The 17,144-nt window shown below is 37.3% G+C and overlaps 1 protein-coding gene and 1 long non-coding RNA gene across 3 annotated transcripts in view; both read right to left on the bottom strand.

Annotated features, from left to right (window-relative positions):
• LOC139079710 (uncharacterized) overlaps positions 1-17,144 on the bottom strand; it is a 121,227-nt gene that overhangs the window by 68,983 nt on the left and 35,100 nt on the right. The window lies entirely within an intron of this gene.
• Positions 8,197-9,150, bottom strand: LOC103555902 (olfactory receptor 1J4-like). The gene has a single exon (XM_008527713.2). It carries the CDS (start codon positions 9,142-9,144, stop codon positions 8,197-8,199), a length of 948 nt encoding a protein of 315 aa, XP_008525935.2. The 5' UTR covers positions 9,145-9,150.

Raw genomic sequence — 17,144 nt, 5'->3', positions numbered from 1 at the left:
TTACCACTTTTTATTTTTTCTGAATTCTTTGATATAATTTTGAAGGCTATTTTTTATGTTTCTTAAAACATGATAACTAAGATGACAACAATAATCTCAACATTTATGGGGTGGAATAGCTGATTGTGACTGTCCAAAGAATATAACTAAACAAAAAACCCCAAAACCTTAAATATGGACAAACCTCAGAGTGGCTCCAGAGTGCCTTAAATAGAAATATTTCTCTTTATCTTGTGTGTCCATGGGGTAGCTATGCCTGAGAATCAGGCCAAAACCACATTGTAAGGATTGAAAAAAAAAAAAAAAAAAGCACACCTCGAAATGACTCAGTCATACTCAGGTATATGAAAATCACGACAGTTCAATTTCAGAAACAGGCAGTTGCTTGGAGCTTTGGTTATCTCAGTGAGTGGTGTTCCATAGGACGGTACTGAAGGAAATATTTGAGTCAGAGGGGAAAATCAGAAGCCCCAAACACCCGTACAAATCACACATAAACACACACACACATTGCTGATGTGAGGATTCCAGTAACCTGTGACTAGTTCCCATGCTAAGGGAAGGATAGCCAGTATATGGTTCAGCTCATAAACATCATATACATGTCGAAACACATAAAGTGAGACATACATAAAACACAATGGTGTATCTTTCACTCACAAACACACTCACAAAGTACATCGACACACCTGACACATGACACACCTGGTAAACACTCAACTCACCACATATACATAGCCCATCACTATACACACACATCAGCAAAAACACACAAGGACACACAATGTAAAAATCTTTCAAGAAACAACACCAAAAACACCCATGCCACCCAGCCACACACCCACTACAACAAGTAGCACATCCACTCCCATTACTGAGAGGCCTGCTTTGGCTCCTTCTGATGCACACCCTTCCCAGGGGGAAGCAGTCAACATCGGGCAGTTAAGCCTATTCACATAGGCACATCAGTAAACCACCAATGACCCATGCATGTGGTAACACACATGGTAACAGACACACAGACAAAGGCAAACAATACATGTTCCTGCTCTCACACATGGGTGTGTCACCCACAAACATAGCTTGCACAAACACTAACACACACTGCTTAGCAGAGATTTTATTCCTCTCTGATCTCGGTTCTTTGGTGAGGTCAGACATATTCTCCAGCAGCAGAGACAACAATCTTACTGCTGATGCTGAGCTCTCATCTGCTGAGCTGTGACATCTGCCTAGTGGGTGAAATGTCCCATCATAACAGCAAGAAGCAAATATTTAGCAATGAGCAAAAATATAATATTTTAATTACCAGTAAGAGGACAGAAACAATGTCCCCAGGCTTCTGGGTCAGGGAGGAGCCACCATTGGCTAGTTGACCAAGTCTTCTTGCCCTCTGTGGAGCTGCACGTCCAGGAGCGAGAGGGCCCTGGAATCCCACAGGATGTTGTTTCTGATGCCAGCAATGTCTTTGTTCTTGGGCATGGTTCCAGCTGGGATAGAGGATTTTTTAAAAAAGTTGTCATAATGGCTTGTTTATAAAGGTCTTGGTGGTTTAAGGGAAACTATTAAGCGATGGTGAATCACCCAGGGCCAGCAGCAGTGGGAAACAGGTGCAAGGAGAGGGAGTGCTTATGAGAAACTGATGAGACACGTAGGGGTAGGAGAGGACACCTGGACAGGAACTGTGGACAGCCATTGTCAACCCATGGTATGGCAGAGAGGAAAACAGAATAAATGCTCCAACCTCTCTCTTAGGCAATTAATCTCTTGCTTTTGTTTCCATTGACCAAATCCAAAGGGCCAGGGTTCCTAGTTGATACAATCCATAAACATCAGACTCCTGATAGAAAACAGTGTGGAGAAAGCTGGAGAATGGTCCTGGAGGGGCAAATGGAGACTATCTATCAAACACTGCTAAAGATAATAATTTCTACTTACACATTTGTGTGCCAACTTATGGATGGCAAATACGCATATGCATTTTATTCTACAGATACACTTCTTTTCTTGGTTTAAAATTGCCTCTGCAGTTTCATTTTAGAGACTGTAAATCCTTAAAGTCAGGGATGACATTTTATAGAATTACCTTTTTGTGTCTTGCCCATGGTTCAGCAGTTCATATTTAATCTCTGAGATAGGTTACAAGGAAAATATTTTAGAAGATCACAATTGTCTGCCTGGATGCCAATGTTAAATTTAGTAATAGACTTGTAGGATGTTCTATTCTCTCCTATTGAGTAATTATGTACAAAACATTTTTTAACTTTTTATTTACTTTACTTATTCGATATTACTTTATTTTTTTCTTGAGGAAGATTGGCCATGAGATAACAGTTGTTGTCAATCTTCCTTTTTTGCTTTAGGAAGATTGGTCCTGAGCTAAAATCTGTGCCAATACTCCTCTATTCTGTATGTGGGATGCCACCATGGGTTCCAAATGGGTCCACACCTGGGTTCCAAATCCAGGAACCCTGGGCTGCTGAAGCAGAGCACATGAACTTAAACACTGCTCCATTGGGTCAGCCCCTAACTTTTTATTTTGAAATCATTTCATACTTATAGTAAAGTAAAAATTATAGTTCTAATAGGTGTTTCACCCAGATTGCCCAAAAGCTAATATATAACCACGTTTGCTTTATTATTATGTAGTTCTGCATATCTACATATGCGTAGTTACAAACGTATCTCAGACTCAGCCTATAGGTCTTTGGTGGGTATACCACAGTGCATATTATGAGAAGGAAGCTGATATCAATTTTTCCAATTACTGGTGGTGTTATTCTTGGCCAATTGATTAAGGTGGTGTCTACCAGGTTCTCTGTTGTATAATTACTATTTTTTTCTTTGAAATTAATAAATACAACTTGGATAGATATTTTGAGACTATATAATCATGCTATTTCTCTTTAAAATTTCAACCAACATATAAAACGTCATACTTTATAAGAAACAAGTGATTCTTGCCTGAAACAATTATTGCAATTGTGGTGACCAAATGGTGATTTTTCTCATGCATCAATCACTCTATGTGTATTACTTCTCTGTAAGAGAGAAATTTCCCTTCTCTAACACTTATTTTTTATTAATTTATTTATATCATTATGGAGTCATAGATTCTCATTTAATCTCTGAGTTGTAATTCATTTGGATTATTTTTTAAAATAATTTTATTGAGATTACATTGATTTATAACATTATGTAAATTTTGGGTATACATTATTGTATTTAAGCTTCTTTATAGACTGCACAATGTTCCCCACCAACGGTCTAGTTTCCATCTGTCACCATACATATTTGTCCCTTTACCCACTTCACTCTCTCTCCATTCCCTTCCCATCTTGTAATGACCAATCTGTTTCCTTATCTATGTGTTTGCTTGTTTGCTCTTACTCTTTTTGAAGCTAAAATTATTCCAGATTTGGCCATGGGGAGCCCTGTTGAGCTGGCTCATGTGTCCTCATCATTCATTGATCACTTCCTCACTTTCAGTTTTTGCAAAACTTTCCCAGATCATCTTTGTATTTCCTGGCCCCAGCCCTGGAATCAGCCATCTTTCTAAGTAACTTGGGTTCCTTTTAGAGAATAACTATATGTAGAGAGAAAATTGGTTAGGTTATTTTCACTGCGTACAAGGCTTTACATGTGTGGAGAGAGAAAGGCATATAAGAGAAACACAGGATGCATAAACAAGAATCTAATAGACTAATAGACATGGTTACTCATGGGAGGTGGGTTGGGAATAGAGTGAATAAAATCGGGGATAAGAATAGTATAAATGTTGATATTTAGTTCATAAATTTTAGCATATATAAACCCATAAGTTCAAACTGACACCTCCAATACCAGTTTGACACCAAAAAGTTCTTTCCAGTCTTTCCTTTCCATGTATATGATACCTTCCCCAGATAGTGCAGAGTCATTCCGTTTTCAACAATATGTTTACTCATTCACTGAATCCTAGAATACATGTTAAGTAATTTCAGAATATTGAACCCATATCACTGTGAATGACAAAACTACTAACTGCAGCTCAATTTTTAAAATATTTTCTTCTTTATTGTGAGAGTATAAAGTATTGTGTTCAAGAATTACATGGGTAAGTTGTTTTAATTTCTCCTTCAGTTTAATCATGTTATTCATTTGAAATAGAGTAGTTAAGTTAGTTTGTTTTCTTCTTATTCTGTATTTTTTGTTTCCCATTCTTTTCAGTTATTCGTTTTTTAGCAGGTAAAAGATAATTTGGAGAAAACGTACAAATAGGTATACCTATCTCCCCATCCTTCCCATGCATTCCCACCCAGCCCTGTAAGAAACCACACTCATTAGTTTCTGACTTCTTCCTGTGTATCTTTTGCTAAAATGAGAAGATACAAATATGTTTCCTTATTTCTCTTTCTTTTTTAAACAAACAGTAGCATGCTACAGATACTGCTGGACACATTGCTTTTTTTACATTAACAATGTATCTTGGAAATCATTCCATATAGATTCACAGATATCTTTGTCACCTGGAGAATAATGACATAAGAGATAAGATTATAAATTATAAAAGTAGAATCTATTAATTGCTTTAGCTATTAACAGCTGAAGGAGGAATATTCTTTAAAAGTTTAGATGCCGTATTTGGAGATTTGAAAGATGTTTACCCAAATAAGACAAGAAAGGAGAGAAAGGAAGGGCTAGAGGCCTGAGAATAGTTATTGACAGGTTGGAGGGGCAGCCTCATTGTATCAGTCTCCTCTGTAACAGTGATTGCCTATAAAGTGATTGCAATCTCTCATGTGAATTCAGAAAAACAATTCGCATCCTGTTCCAAACACCATGCCCAGTGTGGCATAATGACTGGGGTTATAGAAGTTAAAAGAAAAAAAGACTCACTCAAACATTTCACACCTGGAGACTTATCCCGGTGGAGCAGGGCATGAGCTTGAATTCAAAGGTAGAACATCAATATTTTTGCAGGGAAAACAGAATACTAATATTAGACTGAGCCTAGGTAAGAAATGTACTCAATAAGGTACTACAAATAGAAACTTAGAATGAATGTCTCAAGAAATAAATAAAGTAAAACTTCATTTTAAAAGAGTAATTGCACTGCGAGAATGTAGCAAGTCATAGGGAGATGCTGAAAATCAGATTATATCACAAGAAAACAGTGCTGTAATATTGAACCGAATCAATTTAACTGTAAAGATAACAAACAACTGTCCATTTTTGTAAGGAGATTAGAGATGTCTGTTTATGTATGATCCATTTCATATTCAGTTTGAACTCTAAAAGAGGAGGAACTTGTGAATGGGGAGTTCAGTCTGCCAAGGTGTGTGTTTGCTGGTGAAGAAAGATCAAGAAGGAAGAAGGCAGGGTTGACAAATGTCAACTCCTGATGCCCCTTCACATTCTCTTGAACTGACTATGCAGTTACAGTGACTACATGCAATTTCTACTTTCAGAATGTTTTTTTTCCTGCTTTTAAAGTATGTAGACAGTCTTCAGAAGATTTTAATTCTTCTTCTCCAATTATTATGACTTTAATTGATATCATCACTATAGTTGCATTAGCTAATATTTTCACCACAAAGTTGATTAATGAGCATTCTCATTTGGGTCCTGATCTTAAAAGAAATATCTCTAGTGAATCCCATCAAGTAAGATGTTGGCTGTACAACTAATGAATATAGATTTTATTATCTATAATAATATACATAATACAATATATATTTTACATGAAATATATTTGATGTATAAAGATATTTTATTATGTATAATATACTTAATGTAACATCATGCATAATAAAAGTATGTTTATATGTATCATATATATTTGCTGTAATATATACTTTATTAAGAGAGAATCCATCAGTTCTTTTTTTATCAATGTTATCAAAATCTGTTGAAGTCTTCTTTAGCATTTATGGGGAGACATAGTATTTTTAACCCAAGATTTATTAATATGTTGTATTATATTAAGGATTTTCTAATAAGGAAGTAATTTCAAATTCCTCAAAAAATCCCGCTTGATTATATGCATTATTTTATTAATGTGGTGTTGAATTGTACTGGCTGATATTTATTGACTGTGTTTGCATGAATAGTCATAAGTATGGTCAACTTGAAATTTTATTTTTGAACTTCTTGATCATGCTTATGCATCAATGTTTTATTTATTTCATCCACAAAACAAATTAAGGTGTTATCCTTTATTTTCAATGCTCTGGGACAATTCATGCAGCACTCAGACTATTAGGGCTTTCACCATTAATAGAATTCCCCTTTGAAACACTATGGTCCTGGTTCTGTATCATGGAGTAGTTGCTTAATAGCTTTCTCCATTTATTCTACAGAAATTGACGTGTTTAATCTTTCTATATCATGAGTAGTCAATTTTGGTAATATTTATTTCCCCGGGAAGTTATCTAATTTAACTGAGTTTCAAACTTATTTTCACAGAAGTGTGAGTTTAGGATTATTCAGAATCCCCAAAGGATATTCTTATTATTGGTGTTTTTAGTCCATTCAGTATTTCTTTTTATATTTATCAATCTTATGAATATCTCTGAATTTTCAAATTTCTCCTATAATCATTTTCTTTCTGCTTAAAGAATTTCCCTTCACATTTCTACTAGTAAAAGTCTGCTGGCAGTTTTTTTAGTTTTTGATTTTCCTGAAAATACTTTTATTTCACCTTCAATTTTGAAGGATATATTCGCTGATGTAGTATTCTAGGTTGACAGAATTTTAAAAAAGTCTGCTCTCATTCTTATTAGGGTTTATTTGTATGTGATGATTGTGTGTACACAGTCACTTCTCATTCTGGATCTTCAGCTCTCCCTCAAAAACTTGGTTTCATTTATTCTTCCAGCTGCTCCAGCTTCTTAGCCTCCTAGCTAGGCCTTAATAACTCAGCACCATATTATACTCATTGCCCACACCTGTGCCCACGTGAGAGGCCCCCCCCCCCAAGAAGATGCACTTGGAGAGTACCTGCTGGTAAATGTTTGAGAATAGTGCAAGAAGAAAGAATACTTTTGTTTAGATGAGTTATGATGTAAACAAAGACAGGAAACACTAGAGAGAAAAGAAGAAAACAAGTAGGAAAAATGGTAGCATTTCTTCACCAAGACAATGACATTTTTTATGTGTGTGTATTTATATGTATATATATATATATATATATATATATATATACACCTTGACATTCATTATATTTATTTTTTCACTTCCACTCAGAATTGTTTGTTGCATTTCCCCTCTCTTCCATTTTTGTATTACTGTCTAACATGCATACGCTGTGTGCAAATCTGAAATGTTTCACCTGATGAATTTTTACAAGTGTTTACATCCATTGTAACTACCACATGGTCCAAGATATAGAAACTGTATAGCACCCCAGAAGGTTTCCTCATATTCCTTTCGTAGAAGTAATTAAATGATGAATAAAACAACAGTTTTCCAAAGTGACATCATTTCCACATATTTATTAAAGATAGACAAACTCATATGAACGCATACTTTTTTTTTAATTTTAATTTTTAATTTTTTCCTTTTTCTCCCCAAAGCCCCCGGTACATAGTTGTGTATTTTTAGTTGTGGGTCCTTCTAGTTGTGGTATGTGGGATGCCGCCTCAGCATGGCTTGATGAGTGGTGCCATGTCTGTGCCCAGGATTCGAACCAAGGAAAGACTGGGCCGCCTGCAGCGGAGCGAGAGAACTTAACCACTCGGCCACTGGGCCGGCCCCCGCATACTTTTAAATTAAGTTAGAAGTCATTGAAAGTTTACTGTGAGAAAATTAGCTTTTCAAAAATTGGAAATTCAATTTATATAAGCAAAATTTTCTGTTATACTTTTTGTACTGCCTCCTTGACTCTGAGAAGCCAAGGGAAGCAAGACATGATTCTCTTGGAGACAGTGAGACTGGAGGAGCTTCCTTCCTCACTCCTGCCACTCGGCATCCTTACTGCCCCCCTACCCCACCAAGCCTTATGCATATTGGAATAGGCATAATATATTCTAAATTTTTAATAAAATTTATAATCATTGGAGTCAGTCTGGGTAATGAAATCTTGTCAGCAGAGAGGGACAAGGAAAGCCCAACAACCCTGAGATGTATGTGCAGGCCAGATTCAGCTGGACACTCAGAATGTCTATCCAGGTCTAATAGTTTCCTTGTTCATTTGGATGTGTAATTGTTACAGATTTAGTGATTGTGAGTTAAAACCTTAATCCTATTAACTAATATTTCTACGGCATGTTTCATATCTCTGTTCCTCAGACTATAGATAAAGGGGTTCAGCATTGGAGTGACTACCATATACATCACAGAAGCAATTATGTCTTTATCATTGGAGATGGATGGTGAGGAGAAAAAGTAAACACCTGCAATGGTCCCATAGTATAAAGACACAACAAAGAGATGGGAGCCACAAGTAGAAAAGGCTTTGCAGAATCTCTTGGTGGAGGGGACCCTCAGAACAGTGGTACCTATCCGGATATAAGAGCCCAAGACACTGCTCAAAGGCAGGATGATAATCATTCCTCCCTCAGTGAAAATGACCAGCTCATTGAGGGAGATGTTTGAGCAGCTCATCTTCAGGAGTGTAGGGAGATCACAGAAGAAGTGGGGAATGATATTGTCAGCACAGAATGAAAGTTGGACCAGGAGAAGGGTGTGCAACAGGGCATGTGCGCAACAGAGGAACCAGGACCCAGCTACTAGTGAGATACACAGCTCCTGACTCATGATGGTGGTATAGTGGAGTGGCTGACAAATGGCCACATACCTGTCGTATGCCATCACTGCAAGAAGGAAATTGTCAAGACAACCAAACAATATGAAAAAATACATCTGACAAATGCACCCTGTGAAGAGGATGGACTTGTGATTAGTGTGAATGTCCATCAACATTTTGGGGACAGTGACAGATGAGAAAGAGATGTCAGTGAAGGCCAAGTGACTGAGGAAGAAGTACATGGGGGTATGGAGACGAGAGTCAAGCCTGATGAGCAGGATGATGAGCAAGTTCCCCAGCACTGTGATCAGGTACATGCCCAAGAATAGGGTGAAGAATATGTCCTGCTGCCCTGGTGGGATGGGGAGGCCCAGAAGGAAGAACTCAGACACATTGGTCTGCTTCTCCCTCCTCATGCTGCTCTTCTCTCTGCCGGAATGAAGGAAAGTGGGAAAAGTCAGGGACCTAGAATTAGCCATAACGTTATAGTTATGTCCTTTTTGTATGAAAATGATTAATTTTAAAGTAGACTTCTGTTTATTTCTCATGCCTGTTGATACATGAATCACAAGTCTTCCCCATTCAGGTTCAAATGATACTTCACATCATCAAATACCTAACAAGATTTCCTTCCATGGAAACCAAAAGACATCTTTTTCTTTATTCTACAAATATATATTGAACAAGAACATTGTCCCAGCTACTATGCAAAACACAAAGTACGTAATAGCAAACAAGAAAGGCAAAGTCTCTACATTCGAGAAGTTTATATATTCATACCCAGCCAGGTTAAACCTCAGTAATTAACTATGGTAAAACATGAGATGTGCATTAGGAGACAGACATCGCTCATTTCCTCTTAAAATAGATGTGAAAATCTCTAACTTGGATTAAAATAGCTATGCATTGTTGAAGGCTTACAGTGTAATTGGTTGCATCCTAACTGATCAGAGATATTTAATGTTCCCTGTTACCAAAAGTGTCCTTCCAGGTCCCAAACCAACATTAATAATAATGCCAAATATTTATTACTAGCATACACTATGGCAGGCACTATACCAAGCCTATCACATATACTTTCTATTTAAATTCTCAAAATACCATAATAAATAGTTATTTTTTCTACCTATTTTAACTGAGAACAAAAGGCTGCTTTATTTTAATGTGCAAAGATATCTTGCTCATAAGTAAAAACAGGTGAAATCATGGTGTATATCTGACCAGAGTCCGTCACTTAACCACTATACATAGAAGTCATTCTCTTCACTAGAATAAGGAGACATGCTGTGTAATGTCAGCTACCTGTGTCCAAAAGAGGTATCAATCATATTTACACGTCATATCATTTACAAAGGATTTCCCCACACTTTAACTTCAAATAATAGCCATGTATTTAGAGACTGTGTAGTATGTACTGCAAATACTATGTCCTTCATTTCATAGATGTGAAAAATCTCAGACCAATGAGATAAATGACCAACTGGAGGTTCCTGAACTGTTTGACAGTGGATTCCAGATTTAATATTACTTTGGATATTAAGTTATAGGCAAGGATTACCAACCACATACCCTTGAAGGGGGAATCAAGACTGACATTTTCCTCAAGTATAGGAGCAGGACAGCGAGTCTTCCTCATGGACTGCAAACTTGCACAGCGGCACCAGTTCTCTCCATTCATGGCCACAAAAGAGGACAATGACTGACCCTTATGGGGAAGCCCAGTTGCTCACTGACATATGCTGTGTCAGTCCCCACCAAGAAACCAGAAGAAGCAAAGAGGACCAGAACCAACTAGGAACCTTGATTCAGGCAGGACCTTGTGAAGGAAGCAGCTGGGCCACAAGCCATGGAAAGGAGGTCATACATGATGGTGAAGCGCAAGAGGGAGCCTTTGCATGGATGAGTTTTCTTTGACTTCTACTTGTCCTGCACCAGAAGATGGTGAATAAGGAACCTCCATGAGACAAACATCAGGTTTGGAGAAAGATAACAAAAATATCTCCTTTTTACTGAGCACCAATTATGTGCCAGGCATGGTGCTGAGTGATTTGTATACATTGTCTCAGTTAACCCTCAAAATAGCTTTGTGAAGTAGGAATAGTTACCTCTCCTTTACCATTGAGGAATCTGAACCTCAGAGAGCTCCAGTAACTTCCCAAGATCACAAAAACATATATGGACCAGACTGAGGACAGGGCCCCAATCTGACGTACGGCAGACACGGAGCTTATATTGTTTTGTATATGACACCTGACCAGCGGTGGAAATGCATGTGAATCTGCCTGCTCAATGCGGTAATATGGCAACCGTGGAAAGACAGCTAAGGAAACATGATTTCAGAGGTGCAACCGGGAAGCCCCTAAATAACGTCCAGGAAACACGCATGCATACATGCATTTGAATGGCTCATTTGTGATTTCTTGCCACCTGCAACCTATATCAACCCTCAGTAAGAGACAGTAATTCTATAGTTTATTTACCCACACACTCAAATGAACACAAATCAGAAATAATACTGCAGACTGGACACAACAACAAAGAATCCATGCAACCACACACCGACACAAATATTTGCACAGTACAACACAAGCATAAAACATACAGTAACACAACTAAATCATATAGCACATGCATATAACTCATATTCTGAGCCTAGACTGAGGAATGCAAGCACACACACAAAATAAGAACATAAAAGTCCCACACATCACAAAAAAAGACAAGAAACATACCACTGCACACACGTACCTCTTCACAGTCAAGAAAAAAACAAAACACATTGTCACACACGTACACACTCATTGCAGAAGTAGAGGTTCCAGTCCCATTAATCTATATTCAAGGTGGTCAGTGAGTGAGGCACTTGGGCCCCACTTAGTCACAGGAACCACAGCAAAAACACAACCTGCAGGTAAAATATCATCAAAACACACAACACACACACACACACACACAACACACACTCTAAACACAAGAACTCACACATGACTGTAGCTCATAAGCAGAATGCAAGATCAGACAGCCACATCACTGAATAGAGATTTCAAGTCCTCTCCCCATTCTGGTCATAGGTAAACTCAGGAACAATCTGCTCCAGATTGGGGAGCACATCTGTCTCTCTTCAGACTGTACAGTCTCATAGCCTTAACTATGATGTCTGTCCAAGTATGAAAATGCGGGAGTTATTGCAGGAGTTTGTGGAAAATGTTTAAGATCAAAGGACGGATTCGGAGATCCAAATTATACTCTGAAATGGTCTGTACTTCTTAACGAGGGCTTATTTGGTGTTGTGTACTCTGGGTCAGAGAGAAGAATCAAGTTGTGAGTCATTTAAATCTCTGTCTCAAATATATATATATAATATATGCACACACATATATATACGTATATATTATACATATTATCCACATATAACCGCATTACAAGAGCAGTGAAACACCACACAGACCCATGTGGAATACTTATGCAGACCTCTACACACAGAGACATACTTCACCCACCTAAAATTTCCAGGTCACTTTGACCTGTGTCAGTTCTTGGTGAGCTTAGGCACCTTCTAATCCAAACAGCTTCCTAAGTTCTCAGCTTCTGTTGTCAACACTAGGAACAAAAATGTAAGAAGAAAGCCTTGTGTGCCCATGACCTCCTGAGCTTTCTGTGTCTGTCCTTGAGCTTCAGAGCAACAAGTAGGAGGATGCCATCTCATAAGCCACAGAAAGGGGTCAGAAAATGTCCCTAAGCTCCTGGTTAAAAAAAAAAATCAAAGTAGACTAATTGCATCCCATTCCTATCATACCTTGGGGAGGAGACTGTGCAGAGGCTGGAAGGACTGAGCTGCAGGAGCCACCTGAGATGCTGACCCTGATAGCAAGAATGCCCTGGGCTCCTCTCTGCCTGCCCATAGTTCCAGCTGGGAAGCAGGAATGCTTTAGTTATCCTCCAAAACTGATGTTGCCAATGGACTGGTCAGACAGAACTGGATGCTGGGTTGTGCCAGCCATTCATTGTTGGCTATGAGCAAGTAAAATAACTTCTCTCAACCTTGTTTAATCAACTTGAAAATGTAGATAGTAATATTATTGTCATTATGAAGTTATTATTAGGTTTAAATGAGACGCATGCTAAAGCACATGATAAAAATACAATTAATGTCAGCTCTTACTGTCATTATCTTTGTATATTCTAATGAAAGATAAATATATCTATAATCATTGATGCTGATATAGTATTCAGAGTGAACAAAGGCCTCAGTTAATTGATTAAAAAATTCATCAAAACTTATAAATACCTACTCCTCCATGAAAAAGACCCAGCTGTCCCCACAGAAAAATACAAACATGTGATACAAATTTTAGTAGGTCAGTCAATCCAAGTTTACTCGTTTTATGTTTAACACATATTAACAGACACCCCCACAGGCTGGATAGCTGTTGGATCCTCTCAGACTCTTCAGAAACTGGCCATTTATACAATTACTAAGCATAATAAATTGGAAATATTTCTTCCATAAAAATGTTAGAGGGTCAGCCCCATGGCTGAGTGGTTAAGTTTGCATGCTCTCCTTCGGTGGCCCAGGGTTTTGCTGGTTCACGTCCTGGGCACAGACATGACACTGCTCATCAGGCCATGCTGAGGTGGTGTCCCACATAGTACAACCAGAGGCACTCAAAAGTAGAATCTACAACTATGTACTGGGGTGCTTTGTCTCCAGGAATTTTTTTAAACTTCTCCTTTGATTTCATCATTGTTCAGTAGCATTTTGTTTAATCTCCACATATTTGTGGCTTTTCTGATTTTCTTCCTGTAGTTGATTTCTAGTTTCATACTGTTGTGGTCAGAAAAGATGCTTGGTATAATTTCAATCTTCTTAAATTTATTGAGACTTATTTTGTGGCGTAATATGTGATCTATCCTGGAGAATGTTCCATGTGCATTTGAAAAGAATGTGTATTCTGTGGGTTTTGGATGGGATATTCTGCATGTATCTACAAAGTCTATTTGGTTTAATGTGTCATTTAAGCCAAATGTTTCCCTATTGGTCTTCTGTTTGGATGATGTGTCCAGTGCTGTAAGTGGAGTGTTAAATTCTCCTACTATTATTGTGTTACCGTCGAGTTCTCCTTTTACGTCTGTTAATAATTGCTTTATATATTTAGTTGCTCCTTTGTTGGGTACATAGATATTTACAAGTATTATATACTCTTGTTGGTTTGCTCCCTTTATCATTATGTAGTTTTACCCATGTATGAAACCAACATTACCCTGATACCAAGATCAGACAAGGACAACACAAAAAAAAGAAAATTAAAGGCCATCAGTGATAACTGATGCACATTGATGCAAAAATTCCCAAGAAAATACAGATCAAGTAGAATTCATTAAAAAGTCATATAACATGATCAAGTGGGATTTAATCCAGGGATGAAGGGATGGTTGGACATCTACAAATCAATCAACATTGTACACAACATTAACAAAATGAAGAATAAAAATCACATGATCATCTCAATAGATGCAAAGAAAGCATTTGACAAGATATAGCATTCATTTATGATAAAAACTCTGAATAAAATGGGTATGGAAGGAAAATACCTCAACATAACAACATAACAAAGGCTGTATGTGACAAACTCACAGCTAATATCATTCTTAATGGAGAAAAACTGAAAGTAATCCCTGTGAGACCAGGAAAAAGACAAGGATATCCACTTTCACCACTGTTATTTAACATAGTATTGGAAGTCCTAGGCAGAGCAATCGGGAAAGAAAAAGAAAAGGGATCCAAATTTGGAAGGAAGAAATGAAACTGTCACTATTTGCAGATGACATGATTTTACATATAGAAAACCCTAAAGAATCCACCAAAAAACATTTTAGAAATAATAAATGGATATGGTAAAGTTGCAGGATACATTATTAACATACAGAAATCAATTGCATTTCTATGCACTAACAACAATGTAAAAGAAAGAGAAATCAAGAATACAGTCCTATTTACAATGGCTATAAAAAGAATGAAATACCTAGGAATAAACATTACCAAAGAGGTGAATGACCTGTACACTGAAAACCATAAAACATTGTTGAAAGAAATGGATGAAGACACAAATAAACGGAAATACATTGTATGGTCTTAGATTGGAATAATTAACATATTGTAAATGTCCATACTTCCAAAGAAATCTACAGATTTAATGCAATCTCTATCAAAGTTACAGCAACATTCCTCACAGACAGAAAAAAAAATCCTAAAATTTATAAGGAAGAACAAAAGACCCCAAATAGCCAGAGGGATTCTGAGAAAAAAAGAACAAAGTTGGAGGTATCCCACTATCTGATTTCAAAATATACTACAAAGGTATATTAATCAAAACAGCATGGTGCTGAAACAAAAACAGTCACACAAATCAATGGAACTGAATTGAGAGCTCAGAAATAAACCCACACATCTATGGACAGCTAATTTTCAACAATAGAACAAAGAACATATAATGGAGAAATGAAAGTCTCTTCAATGAATGGTGTTGGGAAAATTGGAGAGCCACAAGCAAAAGAATGAAAATAGACTACTATCTTACACTATACACAGAAAGTTGCCCAAAATGGATTAAAGATTTGAATGTAAGACCTGAAATCATGAAACTTTTAGGAGAAAAATTAGGCAGTATGCTCTTCGATGTCAATCTTAGCAGCATATTTTCATGGATCATGTCTTATTAGGCAAGGAAAAAAATAAACAAATGGGACTACATCAAACTAAAAAGCTTGTGCACAGCAAAGGAAACCATCAACAAAATGAGAAGACAACCTATCAATTGGGAGAAGATATTTTCAAACCATATATCTGATAAGAGATTAATGGCCAAAGTATATAAGGAACTCATATATCTCAACAGCAAAAAAATTAACCACCCAATTAAAAAATGAGCAAAAGATCTGAACAGCCCTTTCTCCAAAGAAGATATACAGATGGCCAAGAGGCACATGAAAAGATGTTAAACATCATTAACTATCAGGAATGAAAGTAGATCATTATCTTACACCATACACAAAAATTAACTCACAATGTATTAGAGACTTGAATGTAAGACCCGAAACCATAAAATTTCTAGAAGAAATTATAGGTAGTACACTGACATCGATCTTAACAGCAGCTTTTTTGAAATAACATATCTACTAGGTCAAGGGAAACAAAAGAAAAAATAGACAAATGGGACTACATCAGACTAAAAAACTTCAGCAAGGCGAAGGAAACCATGAACAAAATGAAAAGTCAACCTAAAAACTGGGGGAAAATATTTGTAAATCTTATACCAAATAAGGAGTTAATTTCCAACATATGTAAGGAGCTCCTAACACTCAACAACAAAAAAATCACACAACCCAATCAAAAAAGGAGCAGAAGGGGCTGGCCCTGTGGCCGAGTGGTTAAGTTTGCGTGCTCCTCTGCAGGCGGCCCAGTGTTTCGTTGGTTCGAATCCTGGGTGCGGACATGGCACTGCTCATCAAACCACGCTGAGGCAGCATCCCACATGCCACAACTAGAAGGACCCACAACAAAGAATATACAACTATGTACTGGGGGGCTTTGGGGAGAAAAAGGGAAAAATAAAATCTTTAAAAAAAAAAGGAGCAGAAGATATAAAGACATTCTTCGAAAGAAGATATACAGGTGTACATAGGCACATGAAAAAATGTTGTTGAACATCACTAAGTTTTAGAGAAATGCAAATCAAAACTACAATGAGAGCCAGCCCTGATGGCCTAGTGGTTAAAGTTTGTGCTCTCACCATGTTGGGGGCCCCGTGTCAGACCCCAGTTGTGGAACCACACTACTTATCTTTCAATTGCTGTGCTCTTGTGGTAGCTCACATAGAAGACATAGAAGGGCTAACAGCTAGAATATACAACTATGCACTGGGACTTTGGGGAGGGAAAAAGAAAGAGGATGATTGGCAATAGATGTTATCTCAGGGCAAATCTTTCCCAGCAAACAACAACAACAAACAAACAAAAAAAGTGTACAATTAGATCTCATCTCACACCCATCAGAATGTCTACAATTACCAAGAAAAAAATAACTGATGTCAGCGAGGATGTGAAGAAAAGGGAATCCTCATATGCTGCTGGTGGGAAAGCAAACTGGTGCAGCCACTATGGAAAACAGTACTGAGATTTCTCAAAAAACAAAAATAGAAATACTATATGATCCAGCTACCCCAATACTGGGTATTTATCCAAAGAACATGCAATCAACAATTCAAAGAGATTTATGCACCACTGTGTTCATTGCAGCATTATTCATAATAGCCAAGACATAGAAACAACCCAAGTTCCCATCAACTGATGAACGCACGAAGAAGATGTATACATATGTATTTATATGCAATGAAATACAAATTAGCCATTAAAAAAG

The sequence above is a fragment of the Equus przewalskii genome, chromosome 26 (assembly GCF_037783145.1).
Source record: "Equus przewalskii isolate Varuska chromosome 26, EquPr2, whole genome shotgun sequence".
NCBI lineage: Eukaryota > Metazoa > Chordata > Mammalia > Perissodactyla > Equidae > Equus > Equus przewalskii.
Note: the sequence above shows the minus strand (reverse complement) of the source record. Positions and strands in the feature narration are given on the sequence as shown.

Coding starts and splice junctions, on each gene's coding strand:
- LOC103555902 (XM_008527713.2), bottom strand. CDS start 9,144: ATGAGGAGGGAGAAGCAGACCAATGTGTCTGAGTTCTTCCTTCTGGGC.